Below are 24,984 nucleotides of genomic sequence, written 5' to 3' on the forward strand. Positions count from 1 at the left end.
CAGGATTGCCACCACCGCGTCAAGTGCTTGCAACTTGCAGCACTGGAAGTTGGTGATGACTTGCTTGGTCGTAAGATGGTCATATCCACACCACCAGACTCGTTGCTCGCCGGACGCAAAGTTGCTGCGCGTGGTGTCGTCACGGTCACGAGCAGCGGCAGCCAGCAAGAAATACCCCACTCAGCCCAAGCGCGCGCTGCGAACACATCATCAAGGTCAGCTAGCGGCTGCGTAGGCTTGGTGCGTCCTTGCTGCAGCTCCAGGGCTGCAGGACTACAAGTGAAGCCGACTGCAACATCCAGTGCAACTTCAACTCGAAGAACACCGTCCGCTGCCGGTTATTGTCCCTCGCCACAGTTTGATTTGCCAGGTTTGGGTGACTTGGCGTTTGTATTGAGTGTTGCTGCCGTCGCGATGGTGCTCTTCTTGGAGGCGGAGATTCTGCGGCTGCTGGATCTGTACGTGGAGCTGCGCGCGGACCCGCAGAACGTGTCGAACAACGGCGTCCTGCTCAAGGACCACGCGCGCGACCAGCTCACGCGCGCGCTGAACGCGAGCTTCCCGCGGGAGCAGCCGTGGACGGAGAGGCAGGTGTCCGTCAAGGTCAAGAACCTGCGCGGCGACTACGGCGAGCTCCTGTGGCTGAGCGAGCAGCCTGGCTACGAGGCCGACGGCGCCGGCATGGACGACGAGTGGTGGAGCGACATCAAGACGCGCAGGCCCAAGGCGCACATGTTTAAGGGCAAGCTGCCCTGGGTGTACGCGTCCCGCATGCAGACGATCGTGGGCGACGTCGGCGCCGCGGGGCAGCGGCCTCGACGCACAAAGGTGGAGCTGGTGTCGCAGCCACAGCAGCAGCCAGAACAGGAGCAGGAGTTGAGCGAGGGTGAAGCAGAGCAGGAGGTCGCTGCTCCCCGCGAGCAGCCCGTGGTGCCGCAGGAGACGGTGAGTGTGGCGGCGCTGCCGAGGTTTTCGGGGGTTGCGGGACCTACACACACGTTGCCACAGAAGCGGAAGCGCGAAGCTGATTCAGACGCAGACAGCAGCGGGGATAGGGACGAGAGTCGTCAAGACCGGGAGCAGGACGGCGCCGCTGCGTCTGTGGACTATGGTCGCTCGCTGGCGCGCTCGGTGGAGCAAAGCGCAGCGGCAGCGGCGGGCATGGCGCGCGGCTTCCAGGACCTGATTATGATGTTCCAGGAGCAGACAGCGAGGGTCCGCGAGCTGGAGCAGCAGCTGACGCAGCGCGGCACCGAGGCGCCGTCCTTGGCTTTGGCCGAACAGCGCAGCGTGCTGCTGGCGCTCGCGCGAGCTCTGGAGCAGAGTACACGCGCCACCGCCGACATGGCGCAGGGCTACCGCGAGCTCGTCAAGGCCTACGTGCGCGAGACGGATGCCTCTCGCCTCCAGCGCGAGCACTAATGGCCGTGCGGCCAGAGCTCGAGTCACGTCCATCGCTGCAGGCTGCAGCTGCACAGTGGTGGTCGACTGTCTGCAACGGTGATGCCGACTCAGACGACGGCGAAATCTAATTGCGAGGGAGGCGATCAGCCTCAGGCGATGATGGACAGGGGGCAGGAAAGGCTCTCGTCAATCCAGGGCCGAGAGTACGGAGGCTACTGCTCCTCGAGAGGAGCGCTGAAGAAGCCTCTCAGCTCTGGATGAGTATCTGATGTAGCGTGTGCGCGTGATGGCCGTGGTGATGGTGGAACTGACTGGGTTGAGCCTCTCTTCTCCCGCGCTGGCTGCGGCGGCGGTGTTCATGCTAGCAAGCGACGGAAGCCGAGACCGTAAGTAGATACAAATGTGCGTTTGTTTGTCGTACGTACAGACTCGAGTGGCTGCTACGCGGGCGGCGTATTGCGTTCTTCCGGCGGCGTAGGCTGCTACAGACTATGCTACTTACACGGGGGCGATTACAGACTGGTGGGCACGAACTCGAAGCTCTTGCGCAAGCTCATGGGGCTGCCCATGGTGAAGGGCACCACACTGGCGGCCGGCGGGTACATGCACAGGTAGCTGTCCTCCGTGGTAGGCGGCAGCAGGCAGTCGATCCAGTCGAGTGCCTCGGTGTGCTCGCTGCCGCTGACGTGGGGCATCGCGGCGTACGAGTCGGAGGGCGCGGCCATGTTGAAGCTGCTGCTGCCGCCGTAGCAGCGCCGAGCCGCGGGCTGCGCGAGGCGGACGTCGTGCTGCTTGAGCAGGAGGTCGGCGGCGTCCACGGACACGGGCGGGAAGGGCAGGCGGCCGGGCAGCAGCATCTGCGCGCCGTCGAAGGTCACGGACGGCGCCGCGAGCACGACGCCGTGTTCCCGCTTCCAGTAGGGCATGGCCGCCGCGCGCGCCGCCCGGTACTTGGACTGCGCGTGCGGGCTGAGCGACTTCTTGCGCGTGATCCGCCAGGCGAGCTCGGGCTGGTCGCGCAGGAAGAAGTCGTTGGAGAAGGTGCAGACGACGGCCTTGGACTTGGTCCACTTGCGGAAGTTGAAGTAGTTGAGCTGCCGCTGGAAGGACGTGTACTTGGAGTGCTTGAAGTACTTGGGCAGCACGCGCGCCATCATCTCGTCCATGTCGTGGATCTCGAAGGCGCGGCCGTCGGGCGTCCAGCGCAGCACGGCGTCGCTCTCGTCCTGCAGCATGCGGCGCAGGCTCTTGAGGAAGGGCGCCACCTCGCGCGGCGGCGGCGGCGACACGGAGCTGCTGCAGTCCGGGCTGCCGGCGGTGGTGGTGGGGATAACGGCGGTGTTGCACTGCATCGGTGGTGGCGACTGGCGGAAGAGTAGTGGAAGACTGGGGCTGTCAGTGGCTTGGTCTGGAGCGCGCAAATTCAAACCTGAGGCGCTTCTCCGGCCGTCGACGCCGGCGCGATGGTCGCTCGCTGCCGCCAGGCTGCACCTGCACCTGCAGTTGGTGCTGGCTACACCCGCGACGTCGGCGCCGCTGGCTGCTGCTGACACACGGGCGCCGCCACTCTGCGCTGACTCGCCCCGCCCGTCACTGGATGGAGTTGCACACGAGTTCTCATGCCCGTGGGCCATCGTCTCGCCGGCTGTTCCGGAGACCGCTTCAACTTGCCCGCCCGCAGAAGAGCCCTTGCCTTGCCTTCTCTTAGAGAAGTTCTCTTGCGTCAAGGCCTTGACACTGACAGCCCTCTCTGAAATTGATTTGGCCCCGCGCCCTGCAGCTAGCTAGTAGTACCCGATAGCGGCCAGCTGCAAGCACGCCTTGCCGAATGCCTCTCAAGCCGGGCCGCGGATGGCGGCAACACGCTCGGTCTTGTTCGCGGCGACCGACCTCATCCCCGTAGTCAGCGCCCTGATATCCCGCTCGGAGCTGGCGGCAGCAGCGGCAACGCTGTGGCCGGCAGCGATCGCGCCGAGGCGAGCAGTCATCGTGTGTGGGAGTCCAGGCCGTGTTGGATTGAGCTAGTCGTCGCATCGAACAAGTGTGCGGACACCCCCAGGATGAGCTTGTATATGAACTAAAACGATCCTAAATGTCCTAAACTGTCCTAAGAAAACCGAAATGATACTTCCATAAACAATGGTAGCGGTAATTTAAGATAGCTGTCCTAACAGTCCTAGTTGTTCTAATTAGGACACACTTTAGGACAGTTAGGACACTCCCCAGGGATTTACGTTTTATTGTATTGTGCCTTGCATGCTTTCTGTCTAAACAACGACGTAATTCGTTGTTTTAGCAAATCACGGTGATTAGCCCATCATTGAGTTAGGAGGCTAACTCGTCGATTTAAGATAGAATAGCTGCTAAGACAACGAGTTAACGTTGAGTTATGCTCACTTTCGTTGAATGGCTGGAGTTAAAGTAAATATAAAGTAAATCCGACAATACTACGGCCCTGACATTCTAATTCTAACTCGCTCGCTTTGTCTAATTGCTTTCTAGTCGATGATTGACATGCGTTGGCGATCTATCGTACTAAACTACGTCTACAATATTGAAGAACATCCCTGTTTTTATATCGAGGAGCTGCAAGCAGCTTTAAAGTCAGCGTTTCCTGCACATCCAAACATTTCTAGTAGAAATTCTCTACTGCTACTATATGCCGTGCTCTGAAATTCGAGCTTGGTTTAACGCGCAAGGCCACGACGAAGAGAGCGAAGAAGAAAACGTCCCCGCCGAAATCGGTGCTTACTTTTATACAAGGAGTTGGCACCATTCTATCGGGGACCTTATCAGTTTGTTTTCTTGCAGCGACAACCGATTTATTCTTGCAGTGGCAACCGCTCCGTTCTTGCTCTGCGTTGTGCTTGGTACTGGCGGTTGATTAGCTTAACTTTAACTTAGAGTTAGGCTGCGAGATATGATCACCGGGAAGGATTTGCTCGTTGGTTTAGAGCCCTTAATCGCATGCCAAAGTTCGTGCAAAGCACATCTATCTAGACTAACTTGATGTTGAGGTGGGCAGGACACTCTCGCGTTGGCCCTCGCCTGTGGACGGCACTTCGGGGGGTGGGGGTGGGGGCTCTCGCTTCGCTCGGGAGCGCCGCTGCGCGGCCTGACCCACCCCCTCGTGCTTCACGCTAAGTCCTCGTCTCGGCCAGGCCGGTGTCAAGGAAAAAAAATATCGGATTGCAGCGCTCGCGTTCGCTCGCTCGCACAGACACGCCCCCGCCTAATCAGCGGATGTTGGCGATAGGTAAATGCACCAAGTGAGGCTCGCGCTGGCCCTCGCATTTGTCTTTGGTGAACGTGTGCGAGTCGCTACGAAAAAAAAACCTTAGTGCTAGTGCCAAGGTTTTAGGACATGTCCTAACGTAAATAATCTGTAAAAACCGGTTGATTTCTTTTGGACGGTATTAAATTACGCCCTTTAGAAACTTTTTAGGACATACAGTGCAATCTATTTCGGTAAATTACGCTGATTTTTAGGATATTTTAGGACGTTTAGGACTGTTTTAGTACAGATAATTTTCTTCCCCTTTGGTGCCCTTTCTTTCGTAACGACGCCGCGTCTCGGTGTGCGTGCGCCATACACCCGCCCGCTTCAAGCGGACAGCAAGAGCCGGCGCCGCCGCCGCCGTGTCCACCCAAGCAAGCACCGAGAGTTGCGCGAGGAGGATATTTGTCCGACCTCCGCGTTGAAGGCAACTTCAACTTGACGAGATGGCAACGCATGGCACACAGCTCATTGTTCACTACTACCTGCCTCTACTCACGCGGCGCTGGACGTCGCGCTGGCTGGCGCCGGCGCGGGCGTCTTCACCACGTACACCTGCCGCGCCTGTTTGGGCCTCGCCTTGACCGCAGCCTTCTCGGCGGCGGCAGTAGCCGCAGCGCGCTGAGACTGGCGCTTGGCCGCCGGCTCCGGCTTCCGCGCCTCGGCGGCGTTCGACGGCCCCTTCCGCTCGTTCGATTTGGCGCCCTGCTTCTCCCTCTTGGGTCTCTGCTGGCCCCGCTTCGTCTCCGGCTGCACCGCCTTCTTCACGTACTGAGACCGCTTCTTCGAGGCCGGAGACTCGGCGGGGGCCTCACCGGCGACCTGCTCGGTGGGCTTCGCGGCGGGTTGCGCTGCTGGCGCGGTACTGCGGTCGGGGCTAGCGGCCTTCGCCGTCAGCTTGCTCTTCTGGCCGTGCGACGATTGCTTCGGCTGGTGCTTGGGTGCCGGCCGAGGCTTTCTCTCCTTGTTGGGCGTCTCGGCGCTATTGTCGCGGTGCTTACGGGCGTTGCTTTCACGCGGCTTGGACGCACGCTGCGCGTCGACCTCGCGCTTCGCCACCATGCCAAAGTTATCGTGCACCTCCTCCCCCTTGGTCTGAGCATCTGCCAGCGACGCACATGAGCTCTTCTTTCCTTCAGCGAGCTCAGACGCGCGAGCGGTGGGCGCAACTGCCTCCTCTGTGGACTGCCGGTGCTGCTTCTTCTCGGATAGCACAACTCGTCGCGGTTTGACCGTCTCGAAGCCGCCGACCTCGGCGCTCACCTTGATGCCGTCCTGCTCGCCCGAAATCACCACGATGCCGCCGCTGGGTTCCTCAGCAATCTGCTGCAGCACCGCGACTTCCTCAGGATCCATCTTCGGCGTGCTTACTTCCCTGACTTCCCGGCCGGACGCCTTAGTGCGGGTCTGCGCAGCTTTGCCAGACCGACGGTCGCTCCGAGCCAAGACGCCGCGCTGGCTGGGATCGGTGACTTTACATGTGTTTTGCCTTGAGTCCTTCGACTGCGATTCCCGATTGAGTTTCGGGTTGGGCTTCGGCGTACGATTGTCAGCCGGAGCTTGGGCGCGCTTGCTGCCACTACTCGAACGGCGAGCCACAACCTTCGTCTTCTTCATCGTCGCGTCTCCATGTCCATCATCGACCGCAGTTGCGTCTTCGGCAGCAACTTCCACGCTATTGACAGCGATGGTGGCAATAGTTGAACCATCGTCGGGACAGAGTGAAGCTGCGGGTTCTACGTCTTCACCGTTCTTCGCAGGCGCATCCTTCGTATCCACTCTTCCCGAACTGCGAACAGCAGAAGCACTGCTTGCACTGCTTGCCTGAGCAACGCTTTCAGGCTGCAACGCTACGGATTCCGACGCCTTGGACGCATTCGGAGCCCCCCGGTCTCTGCCTTCTTTGCCGCTGCGGCCAGTTGTCTGCCGCTTGGTTGCTGCTGCTCCTGCTGCTGCTCCTGCTGCTGGTGGGTCTTCGGCACTCACCATGCCGCCAGTCTTGGGATCAAACAGCATCTTCGGTCGTTTCAGCAACTGAACCTGCTGTGTGGGACTGGGACTAGTGCCCGCGGACGAGTGCGACGAGGACTCTGTACTGCTGCCGGCCTCCTCAGCCACAGGAGTACGCGGCTCGTCCTCCTTCGACCACGCGTTGGCTGCACGACGTGGTGCTCCCCAAGCACGATCGGGTCCGTGGTCTGGCGATGACGGGTTGCGCCAGTTCATCGCTCTAGCAGGTGTCGTATCCGCTGTCGATGGAGCTGGTGACGGGGATGCTGGCGCTGCAGACTGAGGCAGCGATCGGTCTGGCTGCGGAGCGTGGAAGCGAGCAGCAGGGGAGGACGAACGCTCGTCACGACGTTCAAGTCGACTACTTCCCCAATCCATTCTGTGAGGACTGTGGCTCAGCACACGGTCGCGGTCACCAGACGCCACCATGTCGAATCGAGCATCACTGCGACTGAAGTGAGTGCGGCTGTCGTTGGGCACGGGCGAGATTGCGCTGTCGCCGCGAGAAGACTCGTAATACGGTCGGCGTTCTCTTCCATAGCCATCGTCATAGCGCGAGTATCGATCGCGCGACCAGCGATCGTCTTCGTACCGGTGATCATGTGACCAGCGATCATCCTCGTCTCGTCCGAAGCGGTCGCGTGACCAACGATCCTCATCTCCTCGTCCATAGCGGTCACGCGACCAGTGATCTTCGTTCATGGGGCGGCGCATTTCCTCCTGCTCGCTGAAGTGCGCCCAGCGGCCCGTCGCCCTTCCGTGGTGCTGCTCCGACAGCTGCGGGCCCATGGAGGGCGACCTGTCAGCAGTAGCAGAGGCATGGCCTTGGCCTGGGTCGTGGTGCATCTTCGTTTCCTCGACTGCCTCCTTCAAGTCTGGGAACTCTCTCTCCTTCTGCCTCTGGCGCCGAATGTCGTTCTGGACGATGTCTTGCTCCACTGCGTCGTCTCCCCAGCGACCGCAGCTTTCGACGGTTGTCTCGGGTCGAACAGGCGCGCTGCCTGTGTGGAGGTGCTCAGCCACACTCTCGGGCGTCCAGGCCTTTTCTGGTGGCGCTGTGGGCAACGTCACCTCGGCGGGGGCTGTCTCGGGCTCCGCAGCTTCGTTTTCTTTGGGTTGCTCGGCCCAGTTGGAGCCCGCGGGCACGAGGCTCACGTGCATGTCGTGCGCCTGGCTCTCCCTCTTCAGACTGGGCGTGTTGAGCGGCGCAGGGGCCGCCACGGCCGCTCGGCCCAGCACCACCATGCGGCTGTTGGGGCGCTGCAGCGGTCCGGTGGCATTGTCCGGCAGAGGCTTGGTCCGCAGCGGCGCCTTGAAGACGGCGCTGAGGTTGCGACTGGAGAACTTGGCCCTGGGCTTGGCGGTGGCCGTCGTGGTCATAAGAGGTTGCGGGGCGGGGCGAGGCGTGCGGGCGGCGATCTCGAGGCTACTTACTTTACTGTCGCTTGAGCTTGAGCGTCGCGCGGCGTTATCGGTTGTGCCATGTTGAACTCGACCGATCGGGAGAAGGAATATCTCAGTTTGAGGCAGTTTGAGAGGTTTTCGAACCCTGGCGAACCTGTTTGGCTACAAAAATAAGTTGAAACGCGCTTTTTGTTACCTTGACGAGTCGGCGCGGATGCATGGGAGACTTGGGAGGAATTGATGCTGTCAAGGGCGGGCAACGTCTCGATGGCGTCGACGGTGGCTCCCTTGCTCTATACTAGCTGTCGAAGTGGCGTGCAAGTTGATGCCGCTGTGCAGCGAAGCGCACGCTTGGTCACCACGCTGGGCGCTCGAGTCGGGGCGAGGTCAAAACTGGCGTGTGTATTTGTCGCGTGGTATCGATGCTGATGCAGAGGCAAGAGGAACGAACGAACGTGGCTGTTGCGCATTAATTCTAGGAGAGCCGATCCATTACGTCCTGGCCTTCGAGAAAGCACGTTCGAGGGACCCTTCTCTCAAGGCAGAGCGCACTAACGCCGCTCAGCAGATGAGCTGTACCTGGTTATACGTCGACGCGTTCGTCTTGAGCAGCCGTCGAGACTCCTCATTCCCCTCGGCGTCGTCCATCTCGTTCAGCGCCTCGTCCGTCACGTCCATGCTAAAGCGCTTCTGCCACTGCGAGCCGTAGAGCCGCTGCAGGTCACCCAGCGGCAGCAGTCCGTGCGGCACCTGAAAGCACAGAGGTGTCCAGCTGTGCTCGAAGTGGAAGAACACCAGCGTCGAGATGATTAGACCCAGCACGACGTCCACCGTGTAGTGCTTGCGGCCGGCAATGCACAGCGCGGCCAGGATCATCAAGTACGCCATGCCGCACGCCCAGCGAATTTTCGAGGCAGTGCGCCCGGCAAAGTTGCGGTCCAGCGTCCGCAGGTACAGCAGCACGGCCGAGTTCGTGTACGCCATGTGGCCCGAGAAAATAAGGTCGCCGCACGAGTTGTAGTTGCCGTAGATAGGCCCAACGCGCGTAACAATGTCGATCCACGTCTGCGGTGGGAAGTAGTCTGGGCTGCCGGCGCGGCAGTGCGGGGCAGGTCCGGGAAGCGACGTCACGGACACCGTCAACATGCGCAGGAAGTAGCAGATCGTGGCGACGCGGAAGAATGACGACACGATGCGGCATCGGTTGGGGCGCGTCATGAAAATGGTCTGCAGCAGGAACATGACGGGGACGCCAGCCGTCAAGATGTCGCTCACGGGGCGCCACTTGGAGTGGAGACCCTGCTCAGGGATAAACATGAACCCCAGATCCTTGAGCGGCGTGGTGGCCGGCACGTGCAGGTAGAAGGCGATGTTGACAGAGAAGACCATGACGAGCGACATGGCCACAAAGATCTCGGCGTGGTCCATCATGCCGCGCAGGTGCACGTCCACGCGGGAGCGCACGAGGCGCCGCACGTAGAAGAAGGTGCCGGCGAAGAGCAGCCAGATGCCTCCCCACGTTGCGCGCGTGCGGTGCTGGTCGGGCTCGACGATGAACTTGAAGAAGGTGACCCAGACCATGACGCCGAGGCCCACGTCCGCCACCATGTAGAGCGCGAAGAGCACGAAGCTGGCCACCTCGCGGTAGTCCACCGAGTCGCACCAGTGCCTGGGGCTGCGTCCCCCTCCGACGGTCACGGGGCCGCCGTTGATCTCGGGCCACGACACGGCGTTCTTCTCGTCCAGCGGGCCCCAGGAGCCCACGGGCCCCGACATTTTCCGCTTCGTGCGGAACGGATTCTTGTGCGCGAACGGCAGATACGACGCCATCTTCTGTCGGTAGCTGCTGCGGAGGCTGGATGGGTCGAGGGGCTGAGCGGCGACGGCGCTGCTGCTCGGGGCGAGAATAGACCGCGACCTCGGCCGTTAGTGCTGGAATGGCTGCCTTCTGCTCGGTGGGTCCAGTGGAGGAGCCTGGATTGGCCGAAAGTCGGTCCGTGTTTACGCCGCCTCGAAGCCCAATCACGACGAGGCTAAATCCGTAATGGCTACAGGAGCCGCTGAAACCACTGACTCGCTATTTGCGGCGCCTTGTCACGTTGCGCCGCGGAGCTCGTCGTGCAGCGGAGCGGAGCGCTATGCGTTAGGAGTCATGTGCGGACTCCGTTCACCTCATGGCAGCGACGCGATGGCAGTGCTGGCCAAGCTGATGGGAGACGGACGACGGCCACTTCAACTAAAGACATGATGGCTCAACCTGGATATCGCTCGTGTCCACCACTGCCGAGCGGCAGACACTTGCTATTTGTCGAGCTTGCGGGGCTTTTCCTGGAGATTCGAGCCGTGTCTGCAGGTGCGCTTGGACTTCATGGAGGGTGCAGGCTGCTGCGTTCGTGCAGAACGGATTGGTAAATTGCATGTCCGCCTGGTGCATCAGCCAGCTGACCAAGACGCCAACGTCGAGCTGCCTGCCATGCTGAAGAATTGGCAATTCCTCTGAATTGCACTGCGGGGACTCGCAGTGGATGCTGACACTGGGCGAGTTTGGCGAAGCGAAGACTTCTGTGTCCACATTGCGATGGTGTGGCGCACACAATCGCAACTAAGTCGAGTGTGAGGTCGAGACAAAAGATAAGCAAAGACAAGCAGAAGACGAGCAAGCTGACCTCGCTTCCACCATGGCTCTGTCGGTGCGCGCCAAGAACTTCATCCTGGGCGGCAGCCTCGCCACCTTCGCGTCCGCCGTCTTTGGCTACACCTTCTACCAGATGAGCCGGGTATGTACCACATAGTGGTGCTTGTCCCTCGCTGTTGGGGCTCATTCCCGAATGGTGGCGGGACTGCTGGGCTATCTACTAATGCTGTCATCATCCCGTTGCTGCCGTTGCATTCATAGGATGATTTCAAGGACCTGGACACGGTGAAGGTGAACGTGCACCAGAGCGGCATCAAGCCCTCTGCGCCCGGCAAGCACGACGAGTAAACAGAACACTGCATCGAGACCTTCGTCAGGCACAACAAACGCGTTACGAAGAAGCCTCTCTTGCATGCGTTGGCCGCCGGTGCATCAGCGCTTGTCCTTCAAGCAGCTTACAAAGGTGAACCAGCCTAACCCAATTGCATTAAAGAAACTTCCGCGGAGATGAAAAGTGTATGATGTATACATGAAACTTGCCCCGCAGTCCGAAAACTAAAACCCTTCCGTCGAGCCGTATCGTCTCAACCTTTGGCGCGCGTAGATTGCGGCGTCATTACAAGGCTGTCGGAAAGCAGCAGCTTGTGCGCAGAACGGAGTCGAGTATTTTACCGGAAGGCAGCATTCCGCTGGGCGAGAACCTGGCAACAAGCAAAACAACCAGCGCGCTTTAGCTTGGGCGACAAAAAGTGACTCGGCGGCAACAATGGCGTACCTTGGTCATGAGGCGCTGTGACTTGGTGGGGGCCTTGCTCTTGAGCTTGCGCAGGTTCTCGGCCGTGCGGTCGGCCTTCTCAAGCTCGCGCCGTGCCTCTTCGAGCACGCGCACCTTGGCAGAGACCTTCTTGTTCTTCTGACGCAGCTTCCTCTTGGCGTTCTTGGACGTAGATGCCTGGGTGACAGCCGCCTTGCCCTTGGTCGCCGGGCGCTTGCCGGTCTTGCTGGTGTCCTCCTTCTTCGGGGCGCAGTTCTGCAGGAAGAGCTTGGTCACGCGGGCTGCCATCGTTGCCGTACTGCTGTGTCTGCTGTCTGCCAGTCGTCTGAATGCTGAATGATATTCCAGACCTACCAAATCGCATGATAAGCAAGATCCTTAATAAGCGTGAGGACGAGTTGGCTATCGGTGCAAAAGAGAGAGAGAACGCTCGTCATAAGGAGAAAGAGAGAGCTACTCTGCATCGCTGCAATGAAAGAGAACATTGCGGTTGCCTGTGTCAACTACGGTAGAAGGACAAACAGATTGCTACAGAGTACATATCGGTGGCTTACACAGTAACGCGTGCCGTGGAACACCAATTGGATTAGAATTTCGCCTTTATTCTCCATCGTCTTAGAAACAAGTACTGCTCGGGCGCGAGGCCCAGGCCGCTTTCCTTCCTTCGCCGACAACAAAAACCATGCCCAACTGTGTCACCGAGCTGTCACGCAAATGGACGCGCTTACAGACGGCCACCAGCGCCAGCCATCGACTCCACCAGCTGGTCCTCCTCGCGGGCGACCTTGGCGCCCTTCTCCTCGGCACCGCCCTCGTGGAGCTCCATCAGACGCACCAGGTCGAACTTGGGCTTCTTGAGGATCTTGCACTTGCGGATGTACACGTTCTGGAGCGGGTAGATGCCCTGGGTGGCCTTCTCGATCTCCTTGCCAATGATCTCCGGCACGAACTTCAGGAACAGGTCCTTGATGTCGCACTTGGAGGCCTCCTCCGTCATGATCGACGTCATCTTCTTGCGGATGGCGCGGATCTGGGCCGTCTTGGCGTAGGTGGTCTTCTTGATCTGGTTTGGGCGCTTCTTGGTGAAGGCGATGCAGAAGAGACGCACCAGGTAGCCGTCCGTCGTCTTGACGTCCACGAAGGCCTCGATCAGCGTCTGCCACTTGCGGATCAGCGAGCACAGCTTGTCGCGGGTGAAGTCCATGCCGTGGAAGCCAGTCACAACCTGGTTGCCCTGGATCTCCTCAGCGCAGAGGCGGATCTTGCGGAAAGCCTGGTCCTCGTCCTTGTTCAGGTCAGCGAGGCAGACCTCGAACACACGGCCGCGAAGGCCCTCCGAGGCAATCTTGGTACCGGCAGTGCGGTTCACCAGGGTCTTGCCGCAGGTGCGCTCCGAGAAGATGGCGGGGGCCTTCACATCGTACCAGTCCTTGCGGGCGAACGGGTCAACGCTGCAGAGGTGATAAAACGGCACACAATTAGGATCCTGTGTGTTCCAGATCTATGGTCTAGATCCAATGCTGCTTTTGATGTTGTTGTTGATGGGACGTACACTTTCTTCTTGCCGCCCTTCTTGCCCTTAGTCAGGCGTTTGTTCTTTCCTGCAGTCAGTCACACGACAAGATCCACCAGTTAGAGAGATCGCGTCGCTTGCTGTGGTTCTCTTTTGCTGCTGCGCTGGCGCCTGCTAAAGTCGATCGCAATCCTCCGTCGCCTCCGATGCTTTTCCATACACCCAGTGTGTTGCTCCCTGCCCCCGTTTCGCTGTGGTTCCTGTCTGCACCGGCGGAAGGCGCTTCTCAACGCTTTGACTCCTGCTTTATTGAGTTTCCTGCTGGCTGCTGCTACTGGCTTTGCGCGCTCTGTTTCGTCGTCGCTGTGGGGTGGGGGCGGGGAGAGCGAGCGACGAGACGACGGACGGATCGCGCTCCACTTTGGGTTCGCCGCACATCGGAAAGGGTCACTCACCGACAGCCATGGTTGTCTTTAGTTTTTTCTTAAAGGCGAAATGGAGCTGCCCAGGTTGGCAGGCGGCAATGTGGGCTCAGCTGCGGCGCTCGAGGCGAATGGCTGGTGCTGCGCCCGCGGGCCATCGGATGAGCGGTTAACCGCGGACCGGTCCGGCCTTCTCCTACCCCTAACCTGTCGAAATGGCACAATGTACCGATCGAGAGGACAAGTTTCCGCGTACTTTTGATACCCTCGTAAATACCCCTTTGCAATCATTTGCCATCGGGTAAATGAGCCCGATTGCAGCTAAGCTACGCCTCGGCCGCCGCGCTCTCTAGCCCGCAGCCCATGGCGGCGCTCGACAAGGCGCTCGCGACAGCGCACGCGCAGCTGCTGCAGGCCCGCGAGGAGCTGGCGAAGCCGCCGACGCGCAGCTTCCAGGACGCCTTCCTGGAGGCTCTGCGGCGGCCGTACGAGGCGGCGGCGCTCGCCCGCAGCAGCAGCAACCGGGGCGCAGACACGAGCACTAGCAGCAGAGAGACGCGATGGCGCCGCTCCGACCTGCGCGACTTCCTGAGCCTCTACTTCCCGCAGTACGCGCAGCAGCCCGCGGCCTTCTCGGCGCTGTGCGCGTCGCTCGCCAAGAAGGACGGGGGCAGGAGCCACGCAGAGCATCAGCAGCAGCAGAAGGAGGAGGAGGAGGAGGAGGAGGAGGAATCCCACGGCAATGACGTTGTGGTCGTCACGTTCGAAGGCTTGAAGCGTGTGTTGGTGCGCCAGTACGGCAGTACGAGGCTCGTGGCGAAAGATCCGTTCCCGCTCGAGCCCTGCGTCGAGCCCAAGCCGGAGCGCCGTCCCAGCATCGCCACGTTCGTCCCGGGCGCGACTGGCGGTAGCGACAACAGCTCTGATGACGCAGCAGCAACTGCTGGTGCTTCTGCTCCGGTGCTGCGCGAGTTCAAGGCCGAAGTGATGAAGAAGTCGAAGAGCTGGCTCGGACGCTGGCGAGCGCGCCACCTGCTGCTGCGCTGGGGGGTGCTGGAGATGCACAAGCGCAGTCTGACGTCCAGGAGTTTCCGTCACGTGCACTCGTCGTCGAGCTCGGGGTCCACCGCTTCTGTTACCAGTGCCAGCACTCGTGGGGCTGAAGGCTCCAGCTCTGCGTCCTCGTCAGCAGTCACAGCTGCAGCGACTGCAGCCAATATCAAGACGTACGATCTGCAAGACCTCGTGTCGCTGGAGCTAGAACATGTAAGTGATGTAGACTCGTCCTCAGCTCGCAAGGCGGCTCTGGCGCTCAAGTTCCTGACAACACTCACGCCGTCGTCCAACAGTCATAGCAACCCTAGTGGCGCTGCCGGCCAAGACATCAAGACACTGGTGCTCGGCGGGGGCGAGGCGTCCGATACACTCATCTCCATCCGAGACCACGTCGCTACCTTTGCGCTGTATCTCGAGCTTTCCCGGCGAGACCGCCTGCCGTCGATGACCAAAGTACGTCGCTACATAGCTGCCGGTGCCAAGGTGAACGTTCGTGTTCGCATCCCTCGGATCTCCCTACCGAAAGACGGAAAGGATGCCTCGCGGAGACGGAGCCAGGTTAAGCAACCGCCACGAGGAATGGTGACAGCTTTGCAGTTAGCGTTCTTGCAAGACCCTCGCGTGCCGAGCTTCGAGAGTATGATTGCCGTGCTATTAAACGCCGGTGCAGATCCACGCAGCCTCCTGTATTGGGACTACGCGACCCAAGTGGTGTTTACACCTTCCTCTAGCGAGAAGAAGGAGAAAAGTGAGGAGCATCACCAAAGGCGGCGACTGCGGAAGCGGTTGCTTCTTCACGACAAGATCGACAGCGATGGCGATGAAAGTGCCATGTTTCAGTGTTGCGAAGTGCAGGCGGACGACGCGGCTCGATGGAACTTGCTTATGTATTTTTGCTGGCTGGGCGATCTCGAGGGGGTCAAGCAACTACTTGCTGTGACGGGAGTTGGTGCGTCTTCGGGGAGTCAGGGCAGGACATCGAGTCGGCAGTTGGTGACCTATCTAGACCACGTCAACGCGGCAGGCGACACGGCGCTTCATATTGCCATAAAGGCGGGGAAAGAGTCCGTAGCACTGGTGCTCGTGGAAGCAGCACTGTCGTCGAATGCCCAGGCGGTGCATCAATGCGACGCGCGCGGTGAGCCTGTGGTGCATATCGCACTTGGCGCGCGACAATGGCGTGTCGTAGATGCCTTGGTGGCCGGAGGGGCAGTGGACCCGCGATCTTACGATGCTTTTGGAAACACCGCGCTGCATCTCGCAATCCAAGTACGTGCGCCTGTGGCCCTTATAGCGCGGCTTATTCAAGTCTACCGCCACTCAGCGCCAACTGGAGGCCTTGATGGCCGAGCTGGTCGGCGTGGAAGCAACGACACCCCGCTGTCACTAGCACTCAAGAGCGGCCAACAGGAGGTCGTAGCGCTACTGCTCGCCTCCGGTGCCTCACCTTCTGGGTCGGGTTGTAAGTGGAGTCACGCATTTGTGGAGAAATGCGATAGTGAAAACGAGGAGGACGTGGGAAGGAATGCGGTCATCAGCGATGATGATAGCGCTCTCCATATTGCCATCAAGGCTGGACTGGAGCTCGCAGCTGCAGCTCTGATAGCTCATAAGGCCGATATTTATGCGGTTGATGCGCGAGGTGCGTCGCCGTTGGCACTTGCAGTCCGCTACGGCTTATACGCTCTCGCTGCAGCTCTCGTGGATCAATACCAGAAGAAGCAAAATCAGGATTCAAGCAAGACTTGGTGGGTAGATGGTGAGACGGGAAGGCCCGTGGTGATGTTGGCCTTCCAAGCTGGGCAACTCGAGCTAGCAGCACTTTTTCTCGATTGCATCGGCCAAGACAAGGATAGCCAACGTCAGCTGTATCCAGCACGGCTGCTTCCTGTGTTGGTGCAAATAAGCTCATGGTTGGGATCAAGCACCAAAGCTAACGCTAGTGCCAGCGTGGCCTCAAACAAGTCGATCGCTTCAAGCCGCAATTCTGGAGGACTCGCCGATACTGAGAGCAACGAGTCTGGCGACCAAAAGAAAGCTCGATCAGCGAGCTCTAACTCGTTCCCGTCAACCTGGACGCGTGATCGCGCAAAATCTCGAAGTGATGGAGACTGGAAGCAGCTGAAGCGGGAGGCAACGCGTAGAGATGGAGACGACTCATCAAGTACGTATGCGAAAAGCAAGGAGGACAGAGAGACTTGTACCTTTCTTCTTCGTGGGATACAAGCTCTTGTCGTGAGATTTCTCCAGCTGAGTACCAAATCTGCAGTGACCGAGGTTGTCGGCGATGGCATGTTGCCCGCATCTGTCTCTCTGTCGACATTACCACTGGTGATTCATCTACCGACGACTGCCACCCCCACGAAGTCCACCCCGCCCAGAGTTTGTAAAGATGACGAGCTGATGGCAACTTCTTCACTTCACGTGGCAGCAGCGGGCGGACCTTCTTCAGCGTTACTCCGGCTGCTATTGGCATTTGTACTGACTTCCGATGCTACGGCGGCCGCTCAAGTGCTCATACGCCCTATGGGTTCTCGTGCGGAGGCACCATTACATTCTGCACTAGCTGCAGGTGCGGCTGAAAACGCCTTGCTGCTGCTGTATGCTTCACGTGAGCTTCAAGTGCGGAGCCCAGCTGTAGGCCCAACATGCGCTCAACTGATAGAAATGACCAATTTGCTGGGCGATTCGGCACTTCATTTGGCAAGTGCGTGGCCTCACAGCGCTGCTATGCGTCTTGTTGTGGAATTGCTGCTCCAAGAGCGTGTTGATGCTGGAAACTGGAACAACGTCGGTCTAGCCCCGCTTCACATCGCTCTGCGCGAGGAATGCAGTGATATCTTCATTGAGCTGTTCCTGCGGTACGGTCAAGACCTCAATCTCTGGACGGAAGGTAATGCGTACGAAGACGAAGAAGGAGAGGGCGAGTCGAGCGAGTTTCTTTCACATAGTGGAGCAAGACCAAGCGCTATCACACTGGTCGCTTCGTGCCCACAAAATCCCTTGATGCTGGCTCTGGAGTCGAAGAATGCTGCAGCCTTTCGCGCGCTGGTGCGTGGTGGCGCGCGGACAAGGGCACTGATGCCTCGTGCTCGTGTTGGGCTTCTACAGCTCGCAGTGCACTTTAATGTGCGCGATCCAGAGCTGCTGGCGTGCTTACTGGACGACCCCGAGCTTGAACACTCAGCCCATTCGGACGTGGCTGATCAGTGGGGAGTGAGCCCTCGTGATGCACGATCAAGGCTGATGGAGGTGTGGAGAAGAGAGAGAAGTGGAGTTGACGTTGCTAGTCCGTCTGGCGCCCGTCGATCCACCAGTGTCGGCTGCGACGCGGAGCTGCCACTGGCAGGTGATAGTCAGCAGCAGCAGCGGCCACCGCCGCTGCACCCAACCTCTGGTAGCAGTGACCGGTTGCCCCCGTACAAGACCGTCTCCGCTGAATATTCGCCTGCGGATGTATCGACACGATCAACGGAAGCTAGAGTGTCGCCCCCGCTTCGGATAACTGTTCCGCGTCCACCGCCTGAGTCCGTGCCGTTGGAGACAGCTCAGTACCTTCGAGCTCTTCCACGGCCACCAACGCTGTCGCCGACGACGCTGGAATATCTTCGAGAAGAAGAGCGTGCGACTCTGACTCTCGTTGCACAGGAGGCGCGAGGTGAGGCGCAGGATTGGCTTGCCAAGCGAATCGGTCAGAAGAAGCTCCTATCAGATGCTCATGCGCAACTACAAAACGTCAAGAAGCACAGGCGCACTGCCAGCGGGAGCAGCGTAAGTAGCAGCAGGGATGGTCTGGAAGCGTCAAGCACTGAAGCTGGAGGTGCTCGCTCCGAATCCGCCCAGAGTGATCAGCAATTGCTTGAGGAGCTGAAGGCGTCGGCGGCCAAGAAGTTCATCGAGAAGCACGTTGCAGAAGCCGTGGCCGAAGCGCGGCTTGCCATCGAGCGAGAAAAGCAAACCATTTTCCAGGAAACTGGCCTGTACCCTGGCATGACTTCGACGTCGAGGAAAAACAAGAAGAAGGGCGACGGGAAACATCGCTCCCTACTTGTTCGTGCTGCAAGTTCCACCACGGGCTCGATGCTCTTGCCTGCATCGTCAGCGTCGGTGGCGTCAGTCTCAAGTGAAGAGAGCAATCCAACCCAATTAAGTGAAGATGGCTACGGGAGTGCAAGCTTCTGGTGGTCGGAGCGCGGAACGACGTTTTTGAGCGAGGACAGCTGGCTATCCAGCAGTAACCCGCGAGGAGGGACAATGTTGAGTGATCCTGCCTCGACTAGTGTTTCATCGTGGGCTTCAAATGGGCGGGGGACAATGCTTGATGGAAGTTACGATCGACGTCTATCGTTTGCTTCACGAAGCTTCTTAGACAGTGACGATAACGACAGGCACGGCAAAAGCTCCAGAGACGAACGGGTAGACCAGTCGACAGACAGCTTCATCGACTCTGAGCATTTACCGCTGGACGCACACTATTCCAACCCGTCGGGCCATCCGCCCGTTCCCCACGTGATTTCAGAGCGAAATACAAAGGTCTAAGATTGCAACAAAAAGTTTTGCCTCGCTGACTCACCTGTAGAGCTTCATCTAACGACAGTCCGGACACCCCCAGGGCTATACTTTTGTACTGACGCGAGTTGCTACTTGTGTGGTTTTGACTTCTTTATGACTCTCTCGCGGCTTGTTGCGCCTGAATGATCTGCTGGATAAACTCATCGGAGAGAACGATCTTGTCCTGCGCGCTGTTTTGAAGTTGCTGCAGGTACTGGACGGCATCGGCCGAGCTAGCGGTTGCTCCGTAATTCTCAAAACGCTCGTGCTCCTCCAGCTCCGCGCGGACATGCATTAGTAGGCGGTTCAGATACCGTCGGTGAGCCACAGAGGCTCGGCTCAGCACCAAACTCAGCTTCGAGGGCTCCGGTGTATCGGTCGGAGTGGGTAAGTTCAACGACGAAGCAGGCGCTGGTGCTGGTGGTGGGGTGCTAGGAAACGGCGGCACTGCTCCCTCGGGTGTCAAAGGCGGCTGAATACTCCCGTTCGCTTCGTCTCCGAGCTCTGCTGCACTAGCAGTGGTCTTTTGATCGAAACTGTCGCCCATGCCGTCTTGAATCTGTTGTTGTTGCTGAAGTTGGTGCTCATGCAGCTTAGCGCCCGACATGGTAAGGAAAACCTGGTGGGGGCGGGCGAAAACGCCGTGCTTGGGCTTGCAGCGGAAGTAGTAGCGCCCCTTGACGCTGCCGTCGTTCTTGCCGTACGCTTCGTCCAGCTCGATGCCGACCCACACTCCCTTCACGCCCATAATTTCGCCCAAAAACCGCACGAAGCCGAACAGCTCCTTGTCTGGGATGCATACGCGGTCGCCAACGTCCAAGTTGAGGCCTGCCAGCGCTTGTACCTGCTGCACGGAAGCCACGCTCTCGTCCACACTGGCATTCGAGGCCGAGCCCGCGCCTCTAACCGACTCGGCCACATCCGACGACACGAGCGCCTCCAGGCGTTTCTGAATTTTGTAGTCGACCATGCTCATGACGACCAGCGCGCGCTTAGGGAAGAGCGTGTGGAAGGCCAGGAACAGCTCGTGCGCCTGCGCGCGGCACGAGGAGCTGGCGTCGTACAGCGCGTGCTGCAGCCCCTTCTCGAGCTGCTGCACGTCACTCTTGTCCATCACGGGGCTCCACGACACGAGCGCGCGGCGCAGACACGAGATGCAGCAGAGCCGGATGAGCTTGTTCTTGCTCTCGAGCAGGATGTCCACGAAGAGCCGCAGCGTGGCGCCCTTGACCACCGTCTGCGTGACGACGGCCTCGAGACACTCGCCGCAGTACGTGCCGCACACCTTGTTGCCGCTGCCGCGCACCTCCACGAGCGTGGGCAGCACGTCGCGCAGGAACGGGGCCATGGCGTCCCTCGTCACGCGCGACATGGTCGTCAGCAGCGCGCAGACCTCCTTGACGATCTGCGAGCGCAGGTCCTGCACCATGCCCTTGAGCGGCCGCAGCGTCTTCCAGACCTCAGTGCTCAGGCTGGCGGCCACGGTGCCCGCGGGCGGGTCTCGCTCCAACTGCTCGAAGGCGCGCTGCATCTCGCCCAGCGCCGCCATGCGCTCCTGCCAGTTCTCGGCGTTGCGCGCCACGCGATCCATCTCGCGCGCCAGCAACGTCACCAGCGCCTCCTGCAGCACGGCGACACGGCACGAAAGGGTTAGACTCGGCGGCCGGCAACGACGGGCGCGAAGAATGGCAAGCACACCTTGCTCATTGCTGCCGATACTGTATCGCGAGGGGAAGACGCCGTCGGCTTCAAGCCACTGGTGTATCCACCTGAGTTTTAAGAAATTATCGCACCTTTGGATTCAAATATAGGTATTGTTATATTGTAAAATTCAAATATTGGTATTGTTATATTGTAAAAACTGGTCAAAATTAGGCACCTATAGCAACCCTCTATTAGATCTCGCTCACATAATTAATCAGACTGCAAATCAGGGTTTAAATCGATCCGTTTATATCGCTACATCACTCACAGGGACGAAATCAGGGTGCTAATATCGATCGATTTATGAGCAAAATAGGCGAAAATGAAGTGATTTTCGCAGTAATCAATAGCAATAACGCCGAGCGCATATTACATTAATTGTTATTAAGTACAATAATTACAATAACTGTATTTTGGAGGCTACGAGACGAGCCAATTTTATCTGTGCCCGATTGACGCCCCGGGAGTACACAGTCTTTTTTGATGGGGGGGAATGTGATTTAGAAGAGGACCAGAGGAGCGTAGCCGCAGCAAACCCGCGCGGTATTTGCGGAGGCGGGCCCAGCGACGATCATTCCAGCGAGCCGAGCACTGTTCTCGCCAGGTAAGAGAATCTTTTTTATCGCAGGAGCACAGCGACTGCCTTAGCGGAGCAAAGCCATTTCCCGCGGATGACATCCGTCCTGCGGGAAGATCGTCACATTGTTGGGTGATGGGCTGCCTATACAAACTCCAAGATATCACCGAAAATAGACTGTGTACGTAAGTCCTGCCCTGACGCCCCACCTGAAACTACCTTGTGACTTGTTCCGCCCTTCCGCAGTAGAACTTCACGCGAGCCTCTCGTCGCAATCGTGGTCTTAGGTTCCGTCTCAAAGTAACGGGGCACTTGGTCCATGTTGATGATGTTTCTCGACTGGATGTTGTGCGTGGCAAAAAGCTGCTGCACGCGCTGGATAAAGTCCCGGCAGGTCTCTGCAGCATCGCCGGAAAGCGTGCGCGTCGTTGTTTGCCGGCGAGAGACGAGTTGCTTCGTCTTTTTGAAGCGCACCAGCCACCCCGTAGATGCATCGAACTTGGGCGCGTCGGGACCGTGTAGCTTGCGGTAGATGTTCTGCGCTTGCAGCCGTATGTAGCTGTCCTTCACACGAAGTCCCTTGGCATTCCTATCGAGGATCCAGGCGGGGAGTCGCTCCTCCATCTTGCCGTGCTTGGGGCCGCGCCCGTCGCCTCCTAGACGACGCGCCGTTCTCGTTGCAACTTGGCGATCCTTGGAGGCTTCATGCAGCTTTTGGCGGTCATTCCACCAGCCTCGCAGCGTGCCTGGCGCGACGTCGTGCTTAATACCGAGCGCATGGAAGCCGCTGCCACTGACGCCCTCCTCGTGTTCGGCAATCACGGCGAGTTTGTCCTTGATAGTGTAGCTCTTGCGCTTCTGTTTAGCCTTGCTCGCGTCCATCGCTGCAGAATTGGATATGGATTTTGCAGTTGTAGAACTTGTCCGCGTCGTAGGAGTTAGAACGAGTGGCAAGGGCGCCCGTACTCGACTTGGACCAAGTCACTGGTTGACAGTGGTTTATTTACTAGAACCGGACTTAACCGAGAACGGTGTTCGGCGTTATATTCCAACGAGCGTTTTAATCGTATTTTTATCTCCAAACTTCGAAATTCAAATATTCGAATAGAGCGCCTAGGCGCAGTGTGCGGGGTAAGACGGTACACGTAGTCGCGTGTAGCAATCACTTCCAGAATGGAGCGCTGCAGCAGTACAGATAACGACGGAAAAATACGCTCCACCAAAAATGCAAATCCAGATGACTGATCCGATACAAATAGTCACATGTATTTATAGCCAATGAGGTTCTCCTAAAACCCATAAAATTTGCAGAAATATTGGTTGGAGTAGCTCTGCGAGCCTATAAACACCTCATCGATGGGATGTGCATCTAAGCATACGTTTGTTTGTACCTAAGGCACTAAGTTACCATCAGACTAACGCTTGGTCAATGTTGCTATTATTGTATGCCAGAATTGGTTCTTTTTAAGCATAGACTGGCCTGAGCACTGAGAAAGCGCACAAGAACTCGTCAAGTATATTGATTGTTATTGTAGAATGAAACAATAGGTTTAAGAAAACTGTTTCTCCGCAGCTTTTAAAGCTGCCGAGCTCAATAACCACAAACAATATGGACTTTCTTTTGCGAGATCACTAGTCCTTCTATACATAATCGGCCCTTTTCTAGAACGCAAAGAATACTTTCGGCCAATCAGCGTGAGTGGCGTATTTTTAGAGGATGATGGTCAGCGCTGGCGTATTTTTCCGTGGTCATCTGTAATAGCATCACTGCACGTATTTTTATGTAATACTTCGCCTACTGAGTGGTCGAGTGTTTTGGTGCCACTACAAAGCTAAGCCAAATCCAAAACAACAACCATCAATACATGCACTAGCAGTACCAAACAGTGGTTACGTACTATATTCACATGCAAGTAGCAAATGAGGGGCGAAGCCCCTCATTTGCAGCGCCTACCATCATTTTTCTTAGGGAAATTTCAGGAAGGTGACTCAATATTAAAATTTGTGCAAAAGGTGATAGAAGGATTTGTGTCGAGAGCACATATTTTAGGCTCGGCAGCATTTGCTAGGGCATTGGGCCACGACATTGTTGCCTCCAGCGGCGGCATGGGGAGTAAGGCATCCAAGCATGCTTTATGTAGCATGGGCAGTGTCGCTTAAGGGACACAGAAGGCGACCATACTCCACCATAACAACTATTAGGCAGAGGGCGATGCCTACACCGGCAACGTGTAACGGGGTTACACGGAGGTTACCCTTTTGGTTACCCTTTTGGTGTGCGATACACCAAGGGTTACTCCCTGGGCCACTGGCCAGTCATTGAGAATGAACTAGAGTTAGTTATGTCGATAGTAAGTGCAGGTATTTGCACCGTAGGCGGCGGAGCCGCAGATAAGAGAATGAATACAGTTTGCCTTTTGCAAGAAGTCTCTGACTTGTTTTCGTGGGTCCTTGGATAGGACCCTGTTGGACTCTTTGAGTCGTAAAGTCTTCCTCTACGCAAGAAGCTACGGCAGCCCCGCTGCACAACGTCTTCGCGTTTACCCCGTGCTATACTGACACAATTGGTGCATTCAGCGACGTGCATGGCAGTCAGGTGCTAGCCGCTATCGGTGGCCAAATGCACTTGGCACAAAGCCTTGTATCACCTTTCGCACAAAATTTCATTTTGTGACATATTCCGGAATTTTCCTTTTTTATATGGAGCCGACTATCTACTGCCGGCGAAGCTGCCTACCGGACAGATTTTATAGTTTGTAGGCCAAGAGCTAAGGACGTAAGCGTTTGCAGCGCCGACCACCATTTTTTATATGGAGCCGATGATCTAATGCCAGCGAGGCTGCCCGAGATCCAGGCGGACAGGTTTAATTTGTAGGCCAAGAGCTCAGCTGCGTGGACGTAAGACGTCCTCAGTTATCCGTCAGTAACTAGGAACTACATATATGGAATACAGTGTAGTTGTAGGCTGATTGGTCATACTGCATTCTCTTGTCGCTAACGCTGTCCTCATTTCATTGTCAATTGGCTTTGTGTGGTACCGGTCGGGATGTCAATATGGATATATTTGTGTAAGTATGGTGTACGATTGTGTAATTATAGTGTGGCGAAATGTTGTTTTTAAACATTTAAAAATGTTGCCTGAGGTATTGTGAAAACCGAACACTATGTCCTATTTTTTTGCAAATCGATCGATGTGGGTGCTTATTAAGCGGCTGAGACCTTGTTTTGTTATACTAGTATATAAATAGGATGCTACTCCGATTTGGCGTTCCCCAGCCCTGTTCATATACCGCGGACTGCCGTCGATTTATAATCAAATCACGTCGAATGCCCATGTGACACTGGGCATTATGAGGTAGCTCGTTTATATGAACGGTGCCCCATGTCAACGTGGACGGCAAACTCGACGCTGCCGTATGCATGATACACCCGATGGGTACATGCAATATGTGTCTGCGTCTGAACTACAGACAACGACGGATAAATACGGCAACGCAAAACCCGGCACACATATGTTGTACTTTTTACAATAAGTAATTCAGATAGCCAATCAACTTCGAGATTTACACTTGACATTTGTATTCCATATGGTTTTAAGTACTTTCTCTAAATTTGTGTGTACTTTATGCTCCGTTACGTGTATTTTATGTCATTGC

At 57.6% G+C, this 24,984-nt stretch overlaps 8 protein-coding genes across 8 annotated transcripts; 2 read left to right on the forward strand and 6 right to left on the reverse strand.

The window, feature by feature from the left end:
* Nucleotides 1-957: 957 nt before the first annotated feature.
* Nucleotides 958-5,673, reverse strand: PHYSODRAFT_285011 (hypothetical protein). The gene has a single exon (XM_009521985.1). It carries the CDS (start codon nt 2,754-2,756, stop codon nt 1,917-1,919), a length of 840 nt encoding a protein of 279 aa, XP_009520280.1. The 5' UTR covers nt 2,757-5,673; the 3' UTR covers nt 958-1,916.
* Nucleotides 5,674-8,656: 2,983 nt separating this feature from the next.
* PHYSODRAFT_296862 (hypothetical protein) lies at nt 8,657-9,925 on the reverse strand (the record flags this gene model as incomplete). The annotated part of the gene is made up of 1 exon (XM_009521986.1): nt 8,657-9,925. The coding sequence occupies one exon, from the start codon at nt 9,923-9,925 to the stop codon at nt 8,657-8,659; it is 1,269 nt and encodes a 422-aa protein (XP_009520281.1).
* Nucleotides 9,926-10,742: 817 nt separating this feature from the next.
* PHYSODRAFT_285012 (hypothetical protein) lies at nt 10,743-11,235 on the forward strand. The gene is made up of 2 exons (XM_009521987.1): nt 10,743-10,872; nt 10,992-11,235. Exons 1-2 carry the CDS (start codon nt 10,774-10,776, stop codon nt 11,076-11,078), a joined length of 186 nt encoding a protein of 61 aa, XP_009520282.1. The 5' UTR covers nt 10,743-10,773; the 3' UTR covers nt 11,079-11,235.
* Nucleotides 11,236-11,398: 163 nt separating this feature from the next.
* On the reverse strand, nt 11,399-11,793 carry PHYSODRAFT_311686 (hypothetical protein; the record flags this gene model as incomplete). Its single annotated transcript, XM_009521988.1, has 2 exons — nt 11,399-11,431; nt 11,506-11,793. The coding sequence occupies 2 exons, from the start codon at nt 11,791-11,793 to the stop codon at nt 11,399-11,401; spliced, it is 321 nt and encodes a 106-aa protein (XP_009520283.1).
* Nucleotides 11,794-12,048: 255 nt separating this feature from the next.
* On the reverse strand, nt 12,049-13,533 carry PHYSODRAFT_285013 (hypothetical protein). The gene is made up of 3 exons (XM_009521989.1): nt 13,474-13,533; nt 13,058-13,106; nt 12,049-12,956 (listed from the first exon to the last, which is right to left on the reverse strand). The coding sequence occupies exons 1-3, from the start codon at nt 13,481-13,483 to the stop codon at nt 12,230-12,232; spliced, it is 786 nt and encodes a 261-aa protein (XP_009520284.1). The 5' UTR covers nt 13,484-13,533; the 3' UTR covers nt 12,049-12,229.
* A 270-nt stretch (nt 13,534-13,803) lies between these two features.
* Nucleotides 13,804-19,035, forward strand: PHYSODRAFT_480771 (hypothetical protein; the record flags this gene model as incomplete). The annotated part of the gene is made up of 3 exons (XM_009521990.1): nt 13,804-16,446; nt 16,507-17,800; nt 17,975-19,035. 3 exons carry the CDS (start codon nt 13,804-13,806, stop codon nt 19,033-19,035), a joined length of 4,998 nt encoding a protein of 1,665 aa, XP_009520285.1.
* Nucleotides 19,036-19,159: 124 nt separating this feature from the next.
* PHYSODRAFT_257007 (hypothetical protein) lies at nt 19,160-20,754 on the reverse strand (the record flags this gene model as incomplete). The annotated part of the gene is made up of 2 exons (XM_009521991.1): nt 19,160-20,668; nt 20,746-20,754. The coding sequence occupies 2 exons, from the start codon at nt 20,752-20,754 to the stop codon at nt 19,160-19,162; spliced, it is 1,518 nt and encodes a 505-aa protein (XP_009520286.1).
* Nucleotides 20,755-21,472: 718 nt separating this feature from the next.
* PHYSODRAFT_486359 (hypothetical protein) lies at nt 21,473-22,210 on the reverse strand (the record flags this gene model as incomplete). Its single annotated transcript, XM_009521992.1, has 2 exons — nt 21,473-21,943; nt 22,085-22,210. 2 exons carry the CDS (start codon nt 22,208-22,210, stop codon nt 21,473-21,475), a joined length of 597 nt encoding a protein of 198 aa, XP_009520287.1.
* Between the last annotated feature and the right edge of the window lie 2,774 nt (nt 22,211-24,984).

Source organism: Phytophthora sojae (genome assembly GCF_000149755.1).
Source record: "Phytophthora sojae unplaced genomic scaffold PHYSOscaffold_2, whole genome shotgun sequence".
Classification (NCBI taxonomy): Eukaryota; Oomycota; class Peronosporomycetes; order Peronosporales; family Peronosporaceae; genus Phytophthora; species Phytophthora sojae.

What these genes read in the sequence shown, in the direction of transcription:
- PHYSODRAFT_285011 (XM_009521985.1), bottom strand. Translation starts at nt 2,756, where the DNA reads ATGCAGTGCAACACCGCCGTTATCCCCACCACCACCGCCGGCAGCCCG.
- PHYSODRAFT_285012 (XM_009521987.1), top strand. Translation starts at nt 10,774, where the DNA reads ATGGCTCTGTCGGTGCGCGCCAAGAACTTCATCCTGGGCGGCAGCCTC. An exon ending in CCTTCTACCAGATGAGCCGG is followed by an intron (nt 10,873 to 10,991) that starts GTATGTACCACA and finishes TTGCATTCATAG; the next exon opens with GATGATTTCAAGGACCTGGA.
- PHYSODRAFT_285013 (XM_009521989.1), bottom strand. An exon ending in AAGGGCGGCAAGAAGAAAGT is followed by an intron (nt 12,957 to 13,057) that starts GTACGTCCCATC and finishes TCACCTCTGCAG; the next exon opens with CGTTGACCCGTTCGCCCGCA.